The sequence below is a fragment of the Oncorhynchus gorbuscha genome, linkage group LG20 (assembly GCF_021184085.1).
Source record: "Oncorhynchus gorbuscha isolate QuinsamMale2020 ecotype Even-year linkage group LG20, OgorEven_v1.0, whole genome shotgun sequence".
Lineage (NCBI taxonomy): Eukaryota > Metazoa > Chordata > Actinopteri > Salmoniformes > Salmonidae > Oncorhynchus > Oncorhynchus gorbuscha.
The window spans coordinates 18439632-18466454 of NC_060192.1; the positions used below are offsets into that span (position 1 = coordinate 18439632).

The 26823-nt window shown below is 42.2% G+C and overlaps 1 protein-coding gene across 1 annotated transcript in view; it reads right to left on the reverse strand.

Annotated features, from left to right (window-relative positions):
• LOC124006630 (BMP/retinoic acid-inducible neural-specific protein 1) overlaps window positions 1-26823 on the reverse strand; it is a 132089-nt gene that overhangs the window by 63200 nt on the left and 42066 nt on the right. Inside the window, exon 3 of the mRNA XM_046316679.1 lies at window positions 151-341. Within this exon, the coding sequence (XP_046172635.1) occupies window positions 151-341 (191 nt within the window). The remainder of the gene's footprint in view (window positions 1-150; window positions 342-26823) is intronic.

Here is a 26823-nt window from a genome sequence, read left to right on the forward strand (position 1 = left end):
TTGTACGTATATAACAGGGCTTTGCCCAAATAAGGTAATGGGGGGAAAATATTGTCGAGCCAACCACAATAAGGAGTAGCCCGGAAGGGCATTTTTTGTGGCCCACCACTGTTGTCTTAGTAAAGTAGAAGTAGATATATGCTTTCTCACCTCCCAAGGTGGCGGATATCAGGATGTGGGTTCCATACTTCTTGATGATGGTGTCGATGAACTGTTGAGTGGAGGGTCGTCGCCCTAGCAACCGGACACTGCGCTGGAAGTCTGGCATGAGCGGCACAGGGTTCCGGATCAGGTCCCTCCTCTCAATGGCTGTGTTCCTCACCTTCCAACGCGCAAACTCCCTACAAGAAAAACAGAATAGGTAAATGCTTATGTCTTAATACATTCATTGATGTCACGATGGCAACCATTTATGCAACAGCAACATCACAATGTAAGGTCATTTTACAATTGGCACCTGCTATAGCAAGCATCTTCGCAGTTGATGTGATGTCACAAATGCCATACTCGTCTAACGTCCAAAACGGCATTGGATTATTTAGTTAATGTTCACAATAGCTAGTGGCAATGTTATCACAAGAGCGTAAGTAAATTGTGATCACATCCTGATTGAAAGAAAACTGCTGTATTGCCATCACTAAGTAAGAGAAAAAAACATAGAAGCACTTGGTACTCGGTAATGACATTGAATTAGCTGATTTAGCTCTGCCTCAAGCAGAAAACTGCCAGTGAACATGATCTCCCGCCATCGAGACACCATGTTATCTAATCAAGGCAAATGCCAAGCATGGCTGTGGGCTATCGCCTATTCTCTGTAGGTCCTGATTGCGTTTGCTAAGTAATAAATGATCATCATCAAACCCAACCTAGATCTGGGTCCTGCAATCAGGCAAAAAGCCTGGATCTGTAATCGAATCCCAATCATAGACCTAGATTCTCAAAGACATATGAATTGCACTCAAATGTCTATTATAGATATCCCATACAAAACAAACCAAGGACCTCAGCCACCCAAGCCACGACCTGTTCACCCCGCTACCATCTGTGGAGACAGTACAGGTGCAGCAAAGCTGGGACCGAGAGACTGATAAACAGCTTCTATCTCCAGACTGTTAAACAGTCCCCACTAGTCGGCCTCCACCCAGTACCCTGCCCAGAACCTTAGTCACTGTTACTAGCTAGCTATTACCCTTTACTCTACACTGTGCCTTAGAGACTGCTGGCCTATATACATAGTCATGGAGTCATGGAACACTGTTCACTTTAATAATGTTGACATACTTTTTTACCCACTGCATATGTGGTTGGCGCCCCCCTCGGGTTTGTGGCGTGGGGGAGATCTTTGTGGGCTATACTCGGCCTTGTCTCAGGGTAATAAGTTGGTGGTTGAAGATATACTTCTTGTGGTGTGGGGGCTGCGCTTTGGCAAAGTGGGTGGGGTTATATCCTGCCTAGTCCACCTGGTCGTGCTGCAGCTCCAGTTTCAACTGTTCTGCCTGTGGCTATGGAACCCTGACCTGTTCACCGGATGTTCTACCTTGTCCCAGACCTGCTGTTTTCGACTCTCTCTCTCTATCGCACCTGCTGTCTCTAACTCTGAATGATCGGCTATGAACAGGTGCTGACCTGTTGCACCCTCTACAACCACTGTGATTATTATTACTTGACCCTGCTGGTCCTCTATGAACATTTGAACATCTTGGCCATGTACTGTTAAAATCTCCACCCGGCACAGCCAGAAGTGGCCTGGTTCCTGACTGGTTCCACTCTAGGTTTCTTCCTAGGTTCCTGACTTTCTAGGGAGTTTTTCCTAGCCACCGTGCTTCTACATCTGCATTGCTTGCTGTTTGGGTTTTAGGCTGGGTTTCTGTATAGCACTTTGTGACATCAGCTGATGTAAGAAGGGCTTTATAAGTCATTTTGATTGATTGATTGATACTGTATTCCAGTCCTGGCACATCCCATATAACTACTGATGTACTGTACACACCTTTTCTATTATACTGTCCATAGTGTATTTACACAACATTAAACGTTCTGATGTTTCCTCATTTCTTTAGTAAAACTTGTTGGGGATTACGTGTGTATCGCTTATTATTGCTATGTATTACTGCACTGTTGGAGCTAGGAACACAAGCATTTCGCTACACCTGCCATTACATTTGCAAATCTGTGTATGATCTTGATTTGATTTTGGAATCAATTCTGACCTACTGTGTAAATGGTATGGTCTAGTATCTGTAATAGGACTGCTGGTATACTAATAGCATTACCCTGGGTTATGGCTAGGGCAACTACTAAAGAGTTAGCTGTGTGATCCAACGAATGAGAAAACCCTTCTACATCTATTTACATTGCACAGTAGTCCAGGCGTCGCTCAGTATTATCTCCCCGCTGTTCATTTGAACAATGGCGTAGCTATTACATAATCAGCCCTTTCCATATGTGCCCGGCGCAGTATGATGTGCCGTGATTGGCCCTGCCTTGGTCAGGGGGTGTCTGGTATAGAAATATCCCCCCAGCTATAAATCTTTGATTTTTTTATTCTTTGTCTGAAATAATCCCGCTGGTGGAGCAGTTGTCCTTTTGATTTCCCCTGAGACAGTTTACACGTTGCATGTTTAGCGACACGGGCCCGCAAAACAATTGTTACACGTTGAATGGGGGGAGGGGGACGGTGCTGTAATAAAAATGTCACTTGGCAGCTGGAAGCGGAAGGCTTTAGGTATCCGCGTACAATTAAGTCTACCTGCATGAGGCCCGGCTCACATACTGCGTGCTGGGTACCAGAACAATTTGGATTCTGACACCTTGGAAGTCAGACAGATTTGAAAATCTCATTCAACAGGGTCCTCCTGCAACGTAAGAGGATTTTAGGAGAGACCACATTTGTTTGGGAGAGACACCACTGGCCGTTAATTCAATTTTGAAGCAGGTTTTTTTTCCCCCCATCGACCCTATCATACTCATGCACACCCACACACACCTGCACGAAAGCACTCACACCTGCACGATAGCACACACACACACACACACACTCACAGCCATTGATGGAGGTGTTGTGGCTCCATGACAGGTGAATCTCACTCTCTCAGCCGTTTGAAAAGCATCTAAGCGCTTTCTAATTACCGCTCTTCAAGAGGATGGGAACACATGTATACAAATTGCATTGTGTCTGGTTTTGGATCAACAAATCTGAAGGTAAAGTAGGGCAGATAATGAGGCATATTAAGTCTCCACATGAAATCACTCATGAGATAGGTAGCGCACTTGCGTGATTGTGTGTCTGTGTGTGAGAGTCCATTATGTGCGTGGGTGTGTAATTGTATACTGTGTGTGTATATCTGAGCTTTTGTATATGAAAGTGTGTATGCGTGTGTGTGTCTCTATGTGTGTGCTTCTTTGTGTGTGTGTGTGTGTGTGTGTGTGTGTGTGTGTGTGTGTGTGTGTGTGTGTGTGTGTGTGTGTGTGTGTGTGTGTGTGTGTGTGTGTGTGTGTGTGTGTGTGTGTGTGTGTGTGTGTGTGTGTGTGTGTGTGTGTGTGTGTGTGTGTGTGTGTGTGTGTGTGTGTCATTGGGCAATTGTCTAAGCACGAGTGAGGGAGAGATGGAGATAAAGAGAGAGAGAGAAAGACAAATAGGAAGGGTAAAATGAAGAAAGCTACATTCTGGTCCAATTTGTGCTTATCTCTCCACTGTGTTTGGCTCACGATCCAGCAGCAGCCCTACTCAGTTTTCTCATTTGCTGCAACCCCGTCCTTTGGATCAATGAGGAAGTCAAAGTGTCGAAACGACCGCAGTGAAACGACCCCGTGGTTTAGCGCTGGACTTTATCCTCTATTGTCTCTCGACACTGGGGTAGAAATAAAACAGATGAAGGCTAAATGCAGGTTAACACAGGGCCCAGGGTAAATAGCACTACACATTAGTAAAACAAATCAAGTCTGACTCAATTACCTAGTCTATCATTCATTAACTGATTTGCTGAAATCGTTGGCATGTGTGCAAAGAAACCCACAGTATGAGTATGTGCTATAAATGTAAAGCAGGATATGAATCGACTCATTCTCTTATCCGGGCAATAGTTGTGTTTACACAGACAGCTCAATTGTTATGTTTTTGCCCAATTAGTCATAAGAAAAACATTTGTGTCAAAAGATCAGAATTGGGCTGCTTGTGTACACGCAGGAATATTGTTCTAGACATAATGTGTCAGTACCATGTCGTCAATACCATGTCAGTACCATGTCGTCAATACCATGTCAGTACCATGTCGTCAATACCATGTCAGTACCATGTCGTCAATACCATGTCAGTACCATGTCGTCAATACCATGTCAGTACCATGTCGTCAATACCATGTCAGTACCATGTCGTCAATACCATGTCAGTACCATGTCGTCAATACCATGTCAGTACCATGTCGTCAATACCATGTCAGTACCATGTCGTCAATACCATGTCAATACCATGTCGTCAACAAACAGAATTCCATTGTACATGCTGATTGCATACTGTATATGCAAACAGTAGTTCTGCTGTCCTATAATGACGTCTAAAGCATGCTTTCCACCACCAAGACGTATTTTACTCTCCTAGACTCCCCTACCCTCATCATGATTGAGCTTTGAATAGGTGCTTGGGCCCAAATTGAAGGAAGGAAGGCGCTGCTAGGGTACACAATAGTAGGTCTTTGTAGATAGAAGGTGCTCTTTGGTAAAAGGGCTAAATTGGTCATCAAAAAGAAAGGAGGACCAAGGCACTCTTCATAAAGAGCTCCTTGGTCCTCCTTTCTTTTGATGACCTATTACTTACTTCCAATTCTCAGAGAGTCGATCAGCTGGGTTCAATCTCCCTGTGCATAGCTCGGGGTAACACCTTTCATTGGCCGTGTTCAGCATGCAGACATTTTTTCTTGTTCTCCACTTCAGTATTTGGATTGTGTCCAAAGTCACATGCATGCATAGTACATATGCCTACTTTTACAGGTGATTGAGAGATTGGCTAGCAGTCGTGGTAGTGTGATGATTTGACCTGTTGAAGTGCCCTTGAGCAAGGCACTTAACCCTAATTGCGCCTGCAAGTCGCTCTGGATAAGAGCATCTGCTAATTGACTATAATGTAATGTATCAAAGGGGACATGTAAATGAGTGGTCTCTGTCAACGTTTCTGGTAAGATAACAGGTAATAAAATGGTCTTAAAGGGTTAATAAAGTGATATTCATATGCAGAAAAAAACAGCAGGAGGTGTGAGTACAAAGAATAATGTTTTTCTTATCGTGACTCTAAACAGACTCTCCAAATAACAGATTTGCAATGCATCTGTTACTAAAAGTAGATTTGCCTCTGATTAGTCGGTTATGTTATTACATCAGTGCACGATTATAGAGGAATGGTAGACTGCTATCTATCAGTAACAGGTCCTGCATTCACCAAGTTATACCCAACATGAGTATAAAATAATATTCTTCTTTGTATTCCCATAATTCATCCGCCATTTTGTTCATATCAGATATCCAATAGATGATATGTGACTGCCTTCCACTGGCTTTTCTTCAGAAGAAAACAAAAATATCACAATTCTTCAATGTCAAAAAGATAAGCAATTTTCTAGAGCACAATGCTCGGTGGTGTGTGCCGGTGCATGCTGATTCAGTCGGGCTCCTCTTCAGAGAGCGAGCACTTACTGTGTGTGTGTGTTTGTTTTGGACACACAAGCATCCAAATGGAATGATAAATCAGACCTGCACCAAATGCGATAATAACCATGCCAAGAGAACTGAGAGAGATGATCAGATTTACCAAAATCTCATCTCTCTCTCTCCATCTCTCTCTCTCTCTCTCTCTCTCTCCCTCTCTCTCTCTCTCTCTCTCTCTCTCTCTCTCTCTCTCTCTCTCTCTCTCTCTCTCTCTCTCTCTCTCTCTCTCTCTCTCTCTCTCTCTCTCCTCTCTCTCTCTCCATCTCTCTCTCTCTCTCTCTCTCTCTCTCTCTCCTCTCTCTCTCTCTCTCTCTCTCTCTCTCTCTCTCTCTCTCTCCTCTCTCTCTCCATCTCTCTCTCTCTCTCTCTCTCTCTCTCTCTCTCTCCCTCTCTCTCTCTCTCTCTCTCTCTCTCTGCTATGTATCAATTTGTTTTAAGTACATCCCTCACTTCGTGGCTCGGGACGATTTGCAAAGAAAAATGTGTGTTGGCCATATGTATTTGGGTCCATATGCCCAGATTAAGCAGGCCAACAGATGGAACTGGCTACATGATTCACTGCTTAATCCATCAACTCAAAGCCCAGTTTAATGATCCCTCAAAGAAACTTATGACGAGATAAATAGCAGTGCCACTGCAATCTGAGGCATTGGGAGATGGTGTGATTATCATTTCCATCAGGCATTAGAGTGTGTGTGTGTGTGTGTGTGTGTGTGTGTGTGTGTGTGTGTGTGTGTGTGTGTGTGTGTGTGTGTGTGTGTGTGTGTGTGTGTGTGTGTGTGTGTGTGTGTGTGTGTGTGTGTGTGTGTGTGTGTGTGTGTGTGTGTGTGTGTGTGTGTGTGTGTGTGTGTGTGTGAAGATGGTGTCCTCGTAATAGTCTAAATCAATTCAGATAACACTTTAATGGCTTACTAATGCATCATGACACAAGTTGCAGATATATTGATGCACCCCTGTAAATGCCTCATCTAATCTTAATATCTTGTTGTTGTTTTTATGCTTCAACTAAAATGTTTTATGGCTAGCAGGGAGAAAAATTCCAAGACCTTCCAAACATCATTTTTTTCCTGCTGCCAACTGATCTCTTCAAGCATTTACCCATTTCACATCCCCTGGCCTGCGCTCATGAGAAATGGCACTACATTTCAAAAAACATTACAGAATGCTGCTTTCTGTTATCAGATATGAAACCACAACTAAAAATTAAATGCCAGTATTTTATTTTCCTTTCTCCACAATGCAAATGAAAGATTATTCATATGTTTTCCACCAGGAAAACTTTCGAAAGGCATTTCAACTTATTGTGTTTGATGCCAGGAAGAACACTGAGGAAGAGCTATCCATCTTCCACTAATTCCCCTGCAACCTCGTTTGGAGGGAACATTTCATTTCATTCCCGCCCAATTATTTATCGAGCCCTCTCTCTGCATTTTTGTTCTGTTTACTCGTCTTCCCAGAGCTGAGACAAGACATTTGAGGAATCAAAAGTGTCTGGCTCCCACTGATTTCTATAAGTGGTGAATGGGGACATATCTCACCAGGGAATGCAACAACTAATGACTGTACTGGTGGCTTTGGTCATGTCTGCTTCTATTTCAGATGTGAACATCTTGCAGGCCTGAAGAAAAAGAACATCCACAGTGTACGGTCCATAATTAAGCATAATCTGTCGCACATTGAGCTACCACTCTCAATCTGCCTCTTATTATGCAGCGAGCAGGAGATGAATATGAAAATGTGTAATTGGGAGGGAGGGAGAAGAACGCTCAGAGACAAATGTGGCCAATCAAGGCACTATCTTCTCTGTCAAAGTCGACACCCCGAGGATTGCGAGACAATCAGGCTTTGAAAAGCTAGATTTAGCTGCCGTCTAATATTCATTTGAATGAGAACATGACATCCTACACTAACCCACATAACGCTCAATGAAATATATTAATATTATATATTTTCTAATCAAGTAAGCATATATATATAGCTCTTGATGACATTAAAGACATTACTTTTACTATGATATACACCAGACTTAAAGGCTACCACCGATTTGACTGACAGCTTTAACCTTTTTCCATGGGATCAGGGGAAACTCACCATCTAAGGAACCTTTAGTCCTGTCCTAGATGCATCTAATCGCATTCTATAGAGCGATAAAGTGCCCACCCGATAAAGTAATCCCACACCCAGATTCAATTCCCCATTAGAAATGGGTGACATGAAAAGAGGGCGTTCAGATAATCCATTGCGGCTGAATGGGCTCTGAACCACACTGTTCTCTGACAGCTCTATGTGTCCGAGAAAGTCAGCTACAAATACCATTTTCATAATGCTGTGAAAACCAATATGTGTCCTTGTTCAGCTTTCCAGTAGAGATACAGGATCCTACACTACTATAGGCTATCTTTTTGGCTCTGGTGGTGTTACAGAAGCCTTCATGTTTCGACGAGGCTCGCTTACACGGATGTCTCTGTAGGCATTGCTGGCATGCTGCTTGGGATAGATTGTGATCCAGTAATTACAATTCCCAGAAGAATGATGTGGTAAAATGCATCTCCACACTGTATTGACATATTCCTTCCATTCCTCACAAGCTGGGCTCTCTCTTAGATCAAACATCTCTCTTAGATCAAACAGACAATGCTAAGTGACTTGAACATCTGCCATATCTTATTTTTCTTGAGTGTACGGGCAGCCTTTTCCACAAGTGTCCATTCCATATATCACTTCCCCCTCCAAGGGATAGGGTGGTTCATGTTAGAACACTCTCATTATTCTATGTCTGTACAACCAACCCACATCTGTTGAAGGAAATTATATTTCAATTAGATTCATATTCATACAAAATCCTAGTCCTACCATAGTGGACCAATCACGACTCAGGTATTATCGGGTCTATATGACACAGCGAGCCACACATTCTAACACAAGAGAAGTAATACCTAACTGAACCCAATTATCCCCACATGTTGAGATCTAGGTTGTTAGGGATTACCCAAGTGTTGAAGTCCCTTGGTGGGTAGTTCATCTCTAAGCTATTATCCCACTGTTCCATAGTGGGGACCCCAAGTGTTTTATATTTTTATATCTCAAACCTTAAAGCTTCTCCTGTGCGGCGGTGGTGTGCATTATACCGATGGCCTGAGGGGGGAAAAGCACTACAATCAGGCTTTTCATTGTCATCAGACAACTAAAGCAGTAGCCATAAATCAAACAGCCACAGATATACAATTGAATTCCAGGATAATGTTGAACCGCCGAGGCCTTTAAACATATTATGGAATAAATCTTAATCCAATTGCCTTTTTTACTACAGAGGGCCATGTGGAAATCGATGAGGTTTTCATTTTGGTTTTCAACGGTACGGTGCTGCTTTGCTGCTTTCTATTCAGTACCGGTGTGGGCTGGATCTGTAAACACAGCAGGTGACATCAAGGCCAGAAATGATAAAGTGAAATCCGTGCCTATTTTAATGTACTGTGTGAATCAGCCCTGCCACAGGCAATAATGGAGTTCAGACAGCACAGTGGGGGCATTTATAAACATCGGTGGGATTGTTCTGAGCCGGAGATGATAAAAATAGATGTGCGTGGTGGTGATGAATCTGATAGTTTCCCTGTTGATGTTCCCATACGTCCTTCACAGGGAATGATGAGAGAGGCTGTGCTGGAGAGATATATTCTATATATACTAATTTTGTTGTTATGACAAATAGACAAGCGCTGACTAATCAGACTGACTCAGTGCTAATGTTCCCAGGTGTCTGTAAGACATATCTTGACGTGAACTAGAGAGGATTGACAGTTGTGAATATTTACCTCCAAGTAATGGTGTGCTGGTCTTTTATACCTGTGCAAAGTGAAAAGTCTCACCAATCAACAATACCATGCACAAATCGTGGACAATCTCTACAGGAAAGCAACTTCAAACCCTTACGTACCGAAATTAACTGAAAACATAAAATGCAGGGTTTTCATAAAATAATTTCCCAACAACTTTGGAGAGTGCTGCATGGTGAATTTGTCAAATGTGTTTCATTTACATACACAAGGACACTTTTTAAATGTAATTTCTGTATTTTAGACCTGAGAGGACAACATGTGTTGGTTGCTATGGAGACCACCAGGCCTTTCTTAACCTGGGACACCAAGAACTCTAAAATGCTTTTTTACCTCTATCCAGCTGAGTGGATCTTTGTGCTCAGATACTGTACGTAAATAAAGATGTAACATGTATATGCATCAAACATACTGTACATACCTGACCTATCTATCCCTATGCCCGTTATATTACTTTGTCCATTTAAAATACAGGTAACTGCCAAAATAATGAGAGAGAGAGGGAGGTGTAGTTCCTATATGGGGGTTTTAGTTTTGGGGAATGTTGACTTTCTCCTTCCAGCGCAGTATGAGCTCTACTGGCACTACTCAATTTCACTTAATACTGTAGCTTTGATCCCCCCAAAAAAGTGTATTTCTCCGGTCAAAATATCACAATGACCGGAGAGGGAGAATTAGAGATGGGGCTAAGCATGGGCCGAACCCAGAAAGCCTCAACCATCCTCATTGTAATTCAGAACAAAAAAATTGCCAAATTAATTTGAAGCTTCCCATAAAAGTATTTCAGATGGAAAAGCACTGATATTCACATTATACAGTATATTCACATGAAGTATAGTTGCAGTGTGTTTTGAGCCGTATCTACTGTGTAATTGCTATGATCGTACAACTTTTAAAAGTGTTGACTCGGAAACGATCAGAGGTTGAAAAGCCTTTTGGTGAGTGTGATATTTTATTTATTTATTTTTTAATTCACCTTTATTTAACCAGGTAGGCTAGTTGAGAACAAGTTCTCATTTACAACTTCGACCTGGCCAAGAATAAAGCAAAGCAGTTCGACACATACAACAACACAGAGTTACACATGGAATAAACAAACATACAGTCAATAATACAGTAGACAAAGTCTATAAACAGTGTGTGCAAATGAGTTAAGATAAGGGAGGTAAGGCAATAAATAGGCCATGGTGGCGAATTAATTACAATATACCAATTAAACACTGGAGTGATTGATGTGCAGAAGATGAATATGCAAGTAGAGATACTAGGGTGCAAAGGAGCAAGATAAATACATAAATACAGTATGGGGATGAGGTAGTTGGATGGGCTATATTACAGATGGGCTATGTACAGGTGCAGTGATCTGAGTTGGATCAGAGTATCACCAGCAGCAAGAGCGACATCATTGATGTATACAGAGAAGAGAGTCGGCCCAAGAATTGAACCCTGTGGCACCCCCACATAGACTGCCAGAGGTCCAGACAACAGGCCCTCCAATTTGACACACTGAACTATCAGAGAAGTAGTTGGTGAACCAGGCGAGGAAGACATTTGAGAAACCAAGGCTGTTTATTCTGCCGATAAGAATGTGGTGATTGACAGAGTCGAAAACCTTGGCCAGGTCGATGAATACGACCAACAGTAATGTCTCCTATCGATGACGGTTATGGCATCTTTTAGGACCTTGAGCGTGGCTGAGGTGCACCCGTGACCAGCTCCGAAACCAGATTGCATATCGGAGAAGGTACGGTGGAATTCGAAATGGTCAGTAAATCGGTTTGTTAACTTGGCTTTCGAAGACCTTAGAAAGGCAGGGTAGGATAGATAGAGGTCTGTAGCAGTTTGAGTCTAGAGTGTCTCCCCTTTTGAAGAGGGGGATGATCATGGCAGCTTTCCAATCTTTGAGAATCTCAGACAGTACGAAAGAGTGGTTGAACAGGCTAGTAATAGGGGTTGCAACAATTTTGGCAGATACTTTTAGAAAGTGCGGTTCCAGATTGTCTAGCTATCTGGATTTGGGTGAAGGAGAAATTGGGGAGGTGTTGGCGAATTGCTGTGAGGGGTGCCGGGCAGTTGACCGGGATAGGGGTAGCCAGGTGGAAAGCATGGCCAGCCATAGAAAAATGCTAATTTAAATTCTCAATTATAGTAGATTTATCGGTGATGACAGTGTTTCCTAGCCTCAGCGCAGTGGGCAGCTGGGGGGAGGTGCTCTTATTCTCCATGGACTTTACAGTGTCCCAGAACTCTTTGAGTTTGTGCTACAGGATGCAAATTTCTGTTTGTAAAAGCTAGCCTTAGCGTTCCTATCTGCCTGTGTATATTGGTTCCTAAAAAGTTGCATATCACAGGGGCTATTTGATGCTAATGCAATACGCCACAGGATGTTTTATTGCTGGTCAAGGGCAGTCAGGTCTGGAGTGAACCAAGGGCAATATCTGTGCCTGGTTCTACATTTTTTGAATGGAGCATGCTTATTTGAGATGGTGAGGAAGCCACTTTTAAAGAATAACCAGGCATCCTCTACTGACGGGATGAGGTCAATATCATTCCAGGATACCCAGGCCTGAATAGTAAGACAGCACTCTGCAGACTGTCTCTGCAATAGATTTCAACTCCGCCCAATTTGGCAGTTCTATCTTGGCGGAAAATGTAATATTTAGGGATGGACATTTCAGGGTTTTTGGTGGTCTTCCTAAGCCAGGATTCAGACACGGCTAAGACATCCAGGTTGGCAGAGTGTGCTAAAGCAGTGAATAAAACAAACTTAGAGAGGAGGCTTCTAATGTTAACATGCATGAAACCAAGGCTTTTACGGTTACATAAGTCAACTAATGAGAGCACCTGGGTTAGACCAGGTGATGTGATCTCGTATGTGGGAAGTGGAACTAATTGGTTGGTTAAGGCATAATGAGCAGGGCTAGAAGCTCTAGATTGAAATAAAACAATAATCACTAACCAGAACAGTGATGGACAAGGCATATCGACATTAGGGAGAGGCATGCGTAGTCGAGTGATCATAAGGGTCCAGTGAATGGTTGGGCTGGCTGGGGACACATTGATTCAGACAGCTAGCAGGCCCGGGGCTAGCAAGCTAGCAGAAGGGCCTTAAGAGGGACGTCACGATGGAGGAAAGTCTGTTTTAGCCTCCTCGTGCAGTTCCGTCGATAGACCAGTCATGATGGATTAGCAGGGTTCCGTGTAGCAGAGGGGTCCAGTCCAATTGGCAAATGGATCTATTCAGCTAAGAGTCCAATGTGGTCTAGACAGCTAGCGGGCCGTGGCTATCAGGCTAGCAGATGGACATTCAGGGGACGTCGCGACGGAGCGACCTGTTGGGAAAAAAACCTTGGGCAGATTACGTAGATAGTCCAGTCGTGATGGATAAGCAGGGCTTCGTAGTAAAAGGGGTCCAGGCTGATTGGCAAAATAGGAATAGTGGCACAAGAAATTGGCCGATGGACCTATTAGCTAACAGTCTGGGCTATCAGGTTAGCAGATCGGTACTCAGGGGACGTTGCAATGTAGGAGCCAGTTTAGTAACCCCCTCAAGCAGATTACGTCGGTAGTCCAGTCGTGAAGAATCGGCGGGGTTTCGTTCCCCATACCGGCAGTAAAAGGGGTCCAGGCCAGTTGACAAAATAGGTATTGTAGCCCAGGAGTGGATGATGGACCTCTTCAGCTAGCCGGAGGATGGGCCTAGCACCAGGATAATTGGTGCTTGCTTCGGGACAGAGACGTTAGCCAGGAGTAGTCGGATTCGAGAAGGTTGAGAAGGTTGAGATGATCCAGGTGAGAAGGTTAAGAGCTTGCGGTAGGAATCCGGGGATATGGAGAGAAAATAGGTCCGGTATGCTCTGGTTTGAACTGCGTTGCACAAACGAGAGCTTTCTGTGCTAAAGGTAGCTGATGACCGCTAGCAGTGGTTAGCTGACTACTAGCTAGTAACTAGTTAGCTGGCTAGCTTCTGTTGGGGGATTCCGATTCAGAGGTAAAGAAAAATACTTTAGAAAAAAAGCAGATCCATACCACATTGGGCGAGGCGGGTTGCAGGAGAGTATTTTGAAGTTGAAAATAGAAAAAAGATATGAAAAGATATATACATGGGACACGACAAGACGAAGGACAAAGATGCAAGGTTGCTAAAAACAGAAGCTAAAAGTATGTATCGCTACAATAACAAATAATCACTATTCCGGATGGCTTGACAAGGTACAGTTTTTAAAACTGTACATTTGGATTGGTTGATAGCAGGTAGTTATAGCATCACAATCCCCACATTCCACTGGTAATGCCTGTTAACAGTTCAATTAGATTTAACAAGATTAATCCACTGTCCCACAGCCCAGCCAGTCATTCATAAACGTAATCTCCCCCAGAAAAAATAACATCTAGCCATTTTTTCCCGATGCTACTAGGCTAGCATTTGGTTTTGTACAGTGGGTGTTAATATAAACTTCACTGTGTGCCTATCCGACCTGTGCAACAAGTTTCAGTAATATTTTGCGATCCCAACACTGCCATGCATATGAACGTGACTAGACTGACAGTTTATCTGTACCTGGCAACTATCAGGAACATTATAATGGATATATCCAATGAAAAGGCAATAGAAACAAATGTAAAACAAACATAGTTTGCAGTCATTTCAGTTGCTTGATGTGGTCATGTGTTAGCTTTAGTTGGCTAGCTAGCAAAGGAGAAGGAACGTTAAACGTTATCCTTAACCTAGCGATCCTCCCTATCTTATTGACTCGACAATCAGCTGGTTGTTGCCTATTTATACATGATTTAGTAAATCATTATTTATTGAAGTTATTGATTTTTGTCACTATTGACCCTCTTCCTAGCCAGCTACATGCCAATTATTTGACATGGAAGTACTTTGTTATTTGTTTACACAGTAGCAATGTGGTGTTAACAGAATGAACGACAGGGTCAAAACATTTGACTACAATAAACGACCAGCCTGTTTGGTTTGCAACTTCAGAACCTCAGAACTAACAAGTAGATTTTTTCGCAGACTATATTGTCTGGTGACGGGATGAAATATAAAATGTTTTACTCATTAAAATAACGTTTTCAGTGAAAACACAGTTTTATAAAAGCAATAAGGCATGATAACCCGGTAATTATTGTGTGATAGCTCCCTCCTAAGGGCTATTTCCCGGCCCTTGGTTTCACATCGGGCCTAAAAACAGCTCTTAGTTCAGAGTTATCACAGGATAATCCCCGGGTTCTCATGCCTTATTACTTAAATACGCTGCTATGACTATATTTCAATAGATTGAATTTGATGGCTAGGCTAATTGAACACATTGAGGTTGTTCTGCTATGAACCCTGAAATGGATCTAATCACGACAATCTCTTAATTCACTTTAATCTAGCGGTTTACAGGACATGATGCTGGAATCAGACCTGCAGGTGACTGGCCTGGCCACTTGTCTGGATCTAATCAACAATGTAATAGAATAACTACTGCTGATTACCACATCTGAGAGAGAGATCTTGCATCTAAACTAATTTAGGCTCACATAATATACTGCAAATTAGAGGAGATCGAGAAAATAATGAGGATAACATTTAGAGTTGTATTACACTCAACTGTACTCAAGTGTTTCAAGTGACATCATTGGTCAAGAAGAGTGGAAACTGATAAAAGCTGATAAGGCATCAGCAGCAACTGTGAATAGGATGTTGGTGCCGTCTAAAGCAACTGCATTAGGCCTGCAATTTCATCACCTGCCAACAGAAACATGTACACAACACTTTTCTGCTGATTGTTAAAACACTAGCTCTGTGTTGCAATTCATTCATAACAATAACACTTACAGACTACTCATAAGAATGAGAGGTGTCAAGGTCAAGCCAAACATTCAGTCAGATGAAACAAATGTTACTGCCAATGCTCCAACTGCCGCTTATTGTATCTCATCCATATGCTGCTGTTCTGAATTCTCCAAGCAATAACTTCCCCTGATGCCCTAAATAGAATAGGAATACGAATGTGCCTCTGTTTACACAGTCAGACAAATTATGATCTTTTACCAACAATTGTTCTTTTGACCAATCAGATCAAATATTTTGTCAATAATTGGGAAAAATATCAGAATTGGGTTGCCTGTGTAAACGCATCCATTGAAATCTACATGGAATCTATCAGATCTGCAAAGCATATATTTGGACATACTGTATATTTACAAATATGCTATGTAATTTATAGTAGACATCCACTGGGACTCTAGGCATCTACCAGGCCTATATTCTTACATAATGTATGCATGTATGCTATGGAATCTATAGTATGCATTTCACATCTTTAGAAGCAGAAATATCTATATGATAGCTACAGTATGCATGAAACAGCTATGCTATCACCACAACACAATTAAAATCCATAGCATCTAATGGTACTCATTTAAAATCCATGGTGCAGTATATCTTTAGAACCATCTAAATCTGTGATATCTGATATTACAATTAGCTCTGTATTCAATAACTAGCTAACACATTTGGAATCTATAGCATCTAATGGTACACATTCAAATTCCATGGTGCAGGATCTATGGCACTCATCCTTTCCTATCGTCTTCCTCCCCCGGGGTGAGGCGATGTGGGCAAGTCTCGGGGGACTCTGGCAGCCAGGCAAGCAGCGTCCCACACAGTGAATTAGTCAGTACTTAACCCTGACACTTCCTCTAGCTCCGTTCCTCCTTATAATTACCATCTCTCCCTGCCAGTAATTAACTAATCCCACAGTGGGGCTGATTATCCAAGGTTTGAGGAGGGAAGAGACAAGAAAACTCCCTCCCCAGATCAGCCCTCTTGATTCCCTAACTTACAGCTGAGCCTCTCTGACTTGACTGACTGGCTGACTCAGTTTCGGGGTGTGATTATAATTGGGGAGGCTGTTGCTGTTCCGAGGGGAAATGTTTTTTTTTTTTTTTTTTGCGGCACAATAAATATGTCTCACAAACATTGCAGTGATGGCAATTATACAGTAGAGAGATGGTAAACCTTGCTCCCGGAGGATAAATATTTGGCGTCATGGATATAAAATCAGACGTAGAGGGTAAGTGACCACAGATGGGTGCAGGGTTGGGAAGTTCCTGCAAGTGCTGAAAGGAGGGCTGGAGAGGAGGGGGCATTGGAGGGAGTATCGTGTCGTAAAGGAGTCCCTGATTATTTATCACCTTGACTCTGACCTCTCTGTCAGCTTGTTTCTGTCTGACGCAGATTGACCTGGATTTACTGGTTTCCTTTGCCCCGGTCTCTGAATTGCCTAGTTAGATATAGGTTAAATAAATAAAATAAAAAATGATCTCGCTCTCCTTCACATAGACACACTCATGCCATTTTCCTTGTTCTTGCTCCCTAATGCCTTCTCTATTTCCCTCTCCCTCCCTTTTAATTTCTTTCTCTCTCGCCCCCTCTCTCCGCAGAATGTGGACAACTGAGGCTGCCCATCTGAATGAAACATTCCCCTCGCCTTGCCTCAGATCTGCCGACTGCATCTAAATGATCCACCCCTGTTCTATCTAATTACTGATGGATGATCCAGACTCATTCGACTTAGCCTGAGTGGGACAAAAGATTTGTCTTCTACCGGCACTTAAAACAAAGGGCCCAACAACACTCTCCAGACAGACTATTCACAATTAAACCTGTGAATGAGTTTAGCTCCATTCAGTGCCTCTCTTTGTGTCCTTATCAGATCAATAGGCATACTTTGTTATTTGGGCTAATAGCACATTGCATTAGGGTGGTGCACAACACTGTATGCATTATAAAATGAAAGTACCAAATAAAGCATCAATGGGATGGAGAGATGATAGAGACAGTGAAGGTGAACAACAAAACATGGGAGTTGAAGAAAAGGTGTAGATTAAGTAAAGACGAGAGTGATATCTGCTTGATGAACCGTTTAAACCTAGGTTTAACAAGGACATACAAAATCAAATCAAATCATCAAATCCAATTTTATTTGTCACATACACATGGTTAGCCGATGTTAATGCGAGCGTAGCGAAATGCTTGAGCTTCTAGTTCCGACAATGCAGTAATAACCAACAAGTAATCTAACTAACAATTCCAAAACTACTGTCTTATACACACAAGTGTAGGGGGATAAAGAATATGTACATAAAGATATATGAATGAGTGATGGTACAGAGCGGCATAGGCAAGATGCAGTAGATGGTATCGAGTACAGTATATACATATGAGATGAGTATGTAAGCAAAGTGGCATAGTTAAAGTGGCTAGTGATACATGTATTACATAAAGATGCAGTAGATGATATAGAGTACAGTATATACGTATACATATGAGATGAATAATGTAGGGTATGTAAACATTATATTAGGTAGCATTGTTTAAAGTGGCTAGTGATATATTTTACATAATTTCCCATCAATTCCCATTATTAAAGTGGCTGGAGTTGAGTCAGTGTGTTGGCAGTAGTCACTCAATGTTAGTGGTGGCTGTTTAACAGTCTGATGGCCTTGAGATAGAAGCTGTTTTTTAGTCTCTCGGTCCCAGCTTTGATGCACCTGTACTGACCTCGCCTTCTGGATGATAGAGGATGATAGCGGGGTGAACAGGCGGTGGCTCGGGTGGTTGTTGTCCTTGATGATCTTTATGGCCTTCCTGTAACATCGGGTGGTGTAGGTGTCCTGGAGGGCAGGTAGTTTGCCCCCGGTGATGCGTTGTGCAGACCTCACTACCCTCTGGAGAGCCTTACGGTTGTGGGCGGAGCAGTTGCCATACCAGGCGGTGATACAGCCCGCCAGGATGCTCTCGATTGTGCATCTGTAGAGGTTTGTGAGTGCTTTTGGTGACAAGCCAAATTTCTTCAGCCTCCTGAGGTTGAAGAGGCGCTGCTGTGCCTTCTTCACGATGCTGTCTGTGTGGGTGGACCAATTCAGTTTGTCTGTGATGTGTATGCCGAGGAACTTAAAACTTGTTACCCTCTCCACTACTGTTCCATCGATGTGGATAGGGGGGTGTTCCCTCTGCTGTTTCCTGAAGTCTACAATCATCTCCTTTGTTTTGTTGACGTTGAGTGTGAGGTTATTTTCCTGACACCACACTCCGAGGGCCCTCACCTCCCTGTAGGCCGTCTCAAACATACTGTTTGCACATGGGAAGCCGAAGATCAGTGGTGAATGTATAACAATAATTTAATCAGGTGATCTCTGACAAGTCGGTCTAATTCAACTGATGAAGAAAGTTTAATGAAGGAAGTTAATTTATAGAAGTGCATAATCTCCATGCATTAGACAAATCACAACACAGTATAACTGGTTGGCAAATAAATGAGCATGTCTTGTATCTCAAACCTACCCACCAAACATGGTCATTGTGCTGTGCTTGGTGTAAGTGTGAGAATATTGGTAGATGTGTGCTTCAATACTACTAATGTAAACTGTCCGTGATTATATCCGGTTCAATTCAGCCAATTAAAATTGTCAACGAACTTGGACATGATCCAACACTTGTTCATGAAAGCGCACTTAACAGAAGTCCAATGGCACGTTCTGATAATCAAAGCAACTAGATCACATGCACATGCATTAGACTGACTGGTCATATAGCACACAGTGTAGAATGTCTAGCTCTTTGTGGTTGTTGCAGATTATGGCAAGGGTTTAAATCTCACATGAGTTTCCCCCCCCTTTGAAATGTAGAATTACATTTATTGTGTTAGTGTTAAGAAGTGATGTGCAGCCAACAGCTTGAAAATTAAGATAATGGTTTGCCAGGACCGCTAGTTAGTAGACTGGCGACGTCAAACGTCGGAGGAGAGATGTGAGAGTAGACGTGACAGAAGATTATTATAAAAATGCATATAAAACGTTGTAGGCCTACATTCAGGTGTACATATCCATCGAGAGCTACGTCTTTCTACAGCCTTGCAGACATACACACTTCTATGGCGTAATAGTGATATTGCATAGACTGTATTACATGGACGTGTACACCTGAATGTAGGCCTACAACGTTTTATATGCATTATTTATAATAACCTACTGTCACGTCTACTCCCACTCCTCCCCTCCGACGTTCGACTTCGCTGGTCTACTAACTAGCAGTCCTGGCAAACCCTCTTCACGCACACCTGGCAACCACCATTTCACACACCTGCATCTCATCATCAGCCACACCTGGAATTCATTACTCCCTAATTACTTACCCATCATATAGCACTCCTTTGTTACTTGTCATCAGGTAGTTTTGTCTGTGTTTCCATGTCAGACGCTTCGCTTGGTTTGTAGAGTTCCATGTTCGTTGTTATTAAACTCACCAACTGCACCTGCATCCTGACTCCCTGCGTCTATGTTACATCTACTTCGTCACATAAGGATTATTTGACTCGAGGACCAACACTGGAGTGTATTTTCCTCAAATAATAATGTCGCTGGGGGAATTGGCTGATGCACATCTTGAGATGGGAGGTCCAAGTTAAAATGTTTCTAATGTTTGCAAGTATGGTACCGTTGTGTTTATGTTTAGCAGCATTATACAAACTAAGTGAACGGCAAGTGTACTTGCACTGCACTGTTGAGCTCGCAAGAAGCATTTCACTACTGTTTACACCTGCTGCATCATGTGCAACTTTGAGATAGACTTGTGCCCTAAATGTGAAGTGCAACTGAGCAAATAAGGACATGGCCAAATTTATATGATGGATTGAGATCTAAAAGTTTACTGATGCCATCGGAACCAATCATAAAATGTGTTCTAAATCTAAATACTGTAAGAGGATACAGTTTCCTAATGTGGTTGGCGACACACAAAATATGACGATCCAGACAAAAATTCACCAAGTCTAAACACATTTAACGATGCCATCAAATGGAATAAAGTGGTTTAAGAGGAGTTATTTAACTCCTGATTTGGTTTCCCCCTCTATTTCACTATGTTCATTTGCAACTTACGCTGACTATTATACAGTGTGTGTGAGCGAGAGAAAGAGAGAGATTGAGGATCTCACTTTCTCCAGATGAAATATCCATGCGAAGATGAAGCTTGTGCTGAAAAGTGCTGAACACCAATTGCCAAAGTTGTTGAGTTAGGTGCTCCGGAGGCCTTCTGAGAAAATGGCATTTGTTGAGAAATAGTTCCAAGTCTGTCATTTTATAAATACAGCCCCACATCTCTTGAACTTGACGGCAGTTTAGGTGACGCCGTCAGCGCTGTATAAGCAAGGAATCAATCTGTGCCAGAAAACAATCTGTGCAAGGTGCTTTTTTCTGTAATCACATTGATGACTACCACAAATCACAAGTTAGCGTTTCAGCAATGGGAAAATTGCGAAACTAAATTAGACAAAATAGGGCCACTTCTGATAGAACTGCTGGAGTGGACATCTGAGTGATGCCTCAGGGTAATTTTTCTGTAGATCGTTCTGGAGGCTAATCGATTCAAACCCTGGATAGATTTTCAGATGGTAATGAATCTTGGTCCAATGACAGTGTGAGGCAAGCCTCCCCTTCGCACACCACAAACCCCACATCCAAGATCAATAAGCACCATCATGACATTTTCATAAACATTTTCATTTTTAATAACAACCTCCATCTCCCTCCTTTGATTACAGTAATGCTGATTCCCAGCCTTTAAAATGCATTAACGGACAGAGATTTGCATTTATATTGGATTTCTCTGCCACACAAGGACTTGAGATAGAGCCTGCGAACAATGACCACAGCAACATCATCTAAAAACACAGTCAACCCCATAATAGAGTACATACGCCACAGAGAGAGGGAGTCAAGGCCAGGCAAAAGCAGACCATTCTACCACTCACTCAAGCACTGATGTATCCCCAGTCAATAACAATTCCATCTGCAAAACTGCAACATACTGCAACTGTCACGTTCTGACCATAGTTCTGTTATTTCATTCTTTGTTTTAGTATGGTCAGGGCGAGAGTTGGGGTGGGCAGTCTATGTTGGTTTTTCTATGTTGGTTTTTGTGTTCGGCCTAGTATGGTTCTCAATCAGAGGCAGGTGTCGTTAGTTGTCTCTGATTGAGAATCATACTTAGGTAGTCTGGGTTTCACTTTTGTTTTGTGGGTTTTTGTTTCCATGTGAGTGTTTGGGCCACACGGTACTGTTTCGGTTTTGTAAATTCAAGTCATTGTTTTGATTCAGTGTTCAGTGCTTTCTTTAATTAAAATCATCATGAACACTTACCACACTGCACCTTGGTCCTCCTCTCTATCTCCAGACGACATCCGTTACAGCAACAGCGAAAGTGGCTTTATGGCATATTATGTGTTTGGTACAGGTGGAGGCGTACACACTCACGTATGTGTCAAGTCTAGGACAAAAAGGCTTCTCAACAGTTTTTACCCACAAGCAATAAGACTCCTGAACAGGTAGCCAAATGGTAACCCAGACTATTTGCATTGTTTGTCCCCCCCCCCCCAACCCCTCTTTTATGCTGCTACTACTCTCTGTTCATCTTATATGCATAGTCACTTTAACTATACATTCATGTACATACTACCTAAATTGGCCCGACCAACCAGTGCTCCCGCACATTGGCTAACCGTGCTATCAGCATTGTGTCCCAACACCCGCCAGCCCCTCTTTTCACACTTCTGCTACTCTCTGTTCATCATATATGCATAGTCATTTTAACGATACCTACATGTACATACTACCTCAATAAGCCTGACTAACAGGTGTCTGTATATAGCCTTGCTACTCTTTTTTCAAATGTCTTTTTACTATTTTTTAAATGTATTTTCTTACACACACACACTTTACCTACACACATACCTTTTTTTCCACACCATTGGTTGGAGTCTGTATGCAAGGTTTACACCTGTTGTATTCGGCGCACGTGACAAATAAACTTTGGTTTGATTTGAACATACAGTGCCTTGCAAAAGTATTCATCCCATTTTGCATGTTCCCTATTTTGTTGTATTACAAACAGTAATTTAAATGGATTTTAATTTGGATTTCATGTAATGGACATACACAAAATAGTCAAAATTGGTGAAATGACTTGTTTAAAAAAATTGAAATGGAAAGGTGGTGCGTGCTAATGCATTCACCCCTTAGCTATTAAGCCCCTAAATAAGATCTGGTGCAACCAATTACCTTCAGAAGTCACATAATTAGTTAAATAAAGTCCACCTGTGTGCAATCTAAGTGTCAAATGATCTGTCACATGATCGCAGTATATATATATATATATATATATATATATATATATATATATATATATATATATATATATATATATATATATATATATATATATATACACAGTTGGGCAAAAAAGTATTTAGTCAGCCACCAATTGTGCAAGTCAGACAAAATGAGAAAAAAAATCCAGAAAATCACATTGTAGGATTATTTATGAATTTATTTGCAAATTATGGTGGAAAATAAGTCATTTGGTCAATAACAAAAGTTTATCTCAATACTTTGTTATATACCCTTTGTTGGCAATGACAGAGGTCAAACGTTTTCTGTAAGTCTTCACAAGGTTTTCACACACTGTTGCTGGTATTTTGGCCCATTCCTCCATGCAGATCTCCTCTAGAGCAGTGATGTTTTGGGGCTGTTTCTGGGCAACACAGACTTTCAACTCCCTGCAAAGATTTTCTATGGGGTTGAGATCTGGCGACTGGTTAAGCCACTCCAGGACCTTGAAATGCTTCTTACGAAGCCACTCCTTCGTTGCCCGGGATCATTGTCACGTTTCATCTTCAATGCCCTTGCTGATGGAAGGAGGTTTTCACTCAAAATTTCACGATACATAGCCCCATTCATTCTTTCCTTTACACGGATCAGTCGTCCTGATCCCTTTGCAGAAAAACAGCCCCAAAGCATGATGTTTCCACCCCCATGCTTCACAGTAGGTATGGTGTTTTTTGGATGCAACTCAGCATTCTTTGTCCTCCAAACACGACGAGTTGAGTTTTTACCAAAAAGTTATATTTTGTTTTCATCTGACCATATGACATTCTCCCAATCTTCTTTTGGATCATCCAAAAGCTCTCTAGCAAACTTCAGATGGGCCTGGACATGTACTGGCTTAAGCAGGGGGACACGTCTGGCACTGCAGGATTTGAGTCCCTGGCGGCGTAGTGTGTTACTGAAGGTAGGCTTTGTTACTTTGGTCCCAGCTCTCTGCAGGTCATTTACTAGGTCCCCCCCGTGTGGTTCTGGGATTTTTGCTCACCGTTCTTGTGATCATTTTGACCCCACGGGGTGAGATCTTGCGTGGAGCCCCAGATCGAGGGAGGTTATCAGTGGTCTTGTATTTCTTCCATTTCCTAATAATTGCTCCCACAGTTGATTTCTTCAAACCAAGCTGCTTACCTATTGCAGATTCAGTCTTCCCAGCCTGGTGCAGGTCTACAATTTTGTTTCTGGTGTCCTTTGACAGCTCTTTGGTCTTGGCCATAGTGGAGTTTGGAGTGTGACTGTTTGAGGTTGTGGACAGGTGTCTTTTATACTGATAACAAGTTCAAACAGGTGCCATTAATACAGGTAACAAGTGGAGGACAGAGGACCCTCTTAAATTTACAGGTCTGTGAGAGCCAGAAATCTTGCTTGTTTGTAGGTGACCAAAGACTTATTTTCCATCATAATTTGCAAATAAATTCATTAAAAATCCTACAATGTGATTTTCTGGATTTTTTTTTCTCATTTTGTCTGTCATAGTTGAAGTGTACCTATGATGAAAATGACAGGCCTCTCTCATCTTTTTAAGTGGGAGAATTTGCACAATTGGTGGGTGACTACATACGTTTTTGCCCCACTGTATATATATATATATACACGCCTGTTCTGAAAGGCCCCAGAGTCTGCAAAACCACTAAGCAAGTGGCACCACCAAGCAAGCGGCACCATGGAGACCAAGAAGCTCTTCAAACAGGTCAGGGACAAAGTTCTGGAGAAGTACAGATCAGGGTTGGGTTATAAAAAATATCTGAAACTTTGAACATCCCAAAGAGCACCATTAAATCCATTATTAAAAAATGGAAAGAATATGGCACCACAGCAAACCTGGCAAGAGAGGGCCACCCACCAAAACTCACGGACCAAGCATGGAGGGCATTAATCTGAGAGGCAACAAAGAGACCAAAGACAACCCTGAAGGAGCTGCAAAGTGGAGATTTTAGTATCTGTCCATAGGACCACTTTAAGCCGTACACTCCACAGAGCATTGCTTTACAGAAGAGTGGGCAGAAAAAAGTCCATGCTTAAATAAAATCAAAATAAGCAAGCATGTTTGGTGTTCGCCACAGGCATGTGGGAGACTCCCCAAACATATGGAAGAAGGTACTCTGGTCAGATAAGACACAAATGATCTGAGAGGCAACAAAGAGACCAAAGACAACCCTGAAGGAGCTGCAAAGCTCCACAATGGAGATTGGAGTATCTGTCCATAGGACCACTTTAAGCCGTACACTCCACAGAGCCGGACTTTACAGAAGAGTGGGCAAAAAAAGCCATTGCTTAAAGAGAAAAATAATCAAACATGTTTGGTGTTCGCAAAGGCATGTGGGAGACTCCCCAAACATATGGAAGAAGGTACTCTGGTCAGATAAGACAAAAATGTAGATTTCAAGGAAAACCCTATGTCTGGCGCAAACCCAATACCTCTTATCACCCCGAGAGCACCATCCCCACAGTGAAGCATGGTGGTGGCAGCATCATGCTGTGGGGATGTTTTTCATTGGCAGGGACTGGGAAACTGTTAAGAATTGAACGAATGATGGATGCCTCAAAATACAGGGAAATTCTTGGAAACCTGGGACGGACTGAGGTTCACCTTCCAGCAGGACAATGACCCTAATCATAGTGCTAAAGCAACACTTGAGTGGTTTAAGGGGAAACATTTAAATGTCTTGGAATGGCATAGTCAAAGCCAGTACCTCAATCCAATTGAGAATCTGTGGTATGACTTAAAGATTGCTGTACACCAGCGGAACCCATCCAACTTGAAGGAGCTGAAACAGTTTTGCCTTGAAGAAAGGGCAAAAATCCCAGTGGCTAGATGTGCCAAGCTTATAAAGACATACCCCAAGATACTTGCAGTTGTAATTGCTGCAAAAGGTGGCTCTACAAAGTATTGACCTTGGCTTTGGGGGGGTGAATAGTTATGCACTCTCAAGTTTTTCATTTTTTTTGTCTTATTTCTTGTTTACTTCACAACACAACATATTTTGCATCTTCAAAGTGGTAGGTATGTTGTGTAAATCAAATGATACTCACACCCCAAAAATATATTTTAATTTCAGGTTGTAAGGCAACAAAATAGGAAATATGCCACGGGGGTGAATACTTTCGCAAGCCACTATATAATATGCATAGAAAAAATGCAGAAAAAGAGGAAAAGAGCACTTTCGTCGCAGCTGATTCCTTAACCAATGCATTCCAATTACTCGTAGGGAAGGAAGAAACACACTTCTGGGGGTGGGGTAAGTGTAGCAACATAGTGTTTCTTTGCCCCAAGTGATGGTGACCTTTCAGGCGTGCCAAACGAGCACAAGTGCATTCTAAATATGTGTGTTTGGCGTGCAGAATGAGGCACGTTGCCGAGGTTATTAAAAACGAGAGAGATTTGTTTGTTGCTGATCAGGTTGGCATTGTCCAACGGTCCGCCTTGGGATAATCTCTCTTGATAAGGGAGGCAGAGAGGGATGCTTTGTCTCCCTGTAAGTCTGATTCAACTACTTTCTAACCAGTAAATCGCAAAGACAGCGGAAGCCCTGGGGAAATTTACAAAGCTATTCACTTCTCATTGCCAGTTAGCATCTGCTGCCGGTTCTTTATTTATTTCTCAACTTACTTACTTCAGATGGAAGCCAAAAAGAGGTGGAAAAGGAGTCATGTGACATTGTAACTGTCTCTGTTGCCAAGGTTTTTGGGAACCTGAGGGTGAGAGCATAGGAGAACGAAGACAGCTTTATCACTTTTACCTTTTTACCAAGTGTGATTGGAATAATCTATGACCATGGGAGCGTTTATGCCAATTTCACAGCTGGATACTTTCATAGATAATTGGATAGTTTTCACAACACATTGTACATTTTTGCAAAAGCTAATTTCATATTACCTCCACTAGTTTGGGTGAGATGTGCAAACAGGGTGAATAATAATATCAGGGTTCTGTTTTTGTATTGGCAGTAGACTGGCAGTATATGTTTATGTACTATATCATCCTGTGCATGTACATAAAAGGCTCAGGCAAGTAATTACCACAATAATTCACTGTAAACATATTTGTTGTATAGGAAAACACATTGAGTTTGAT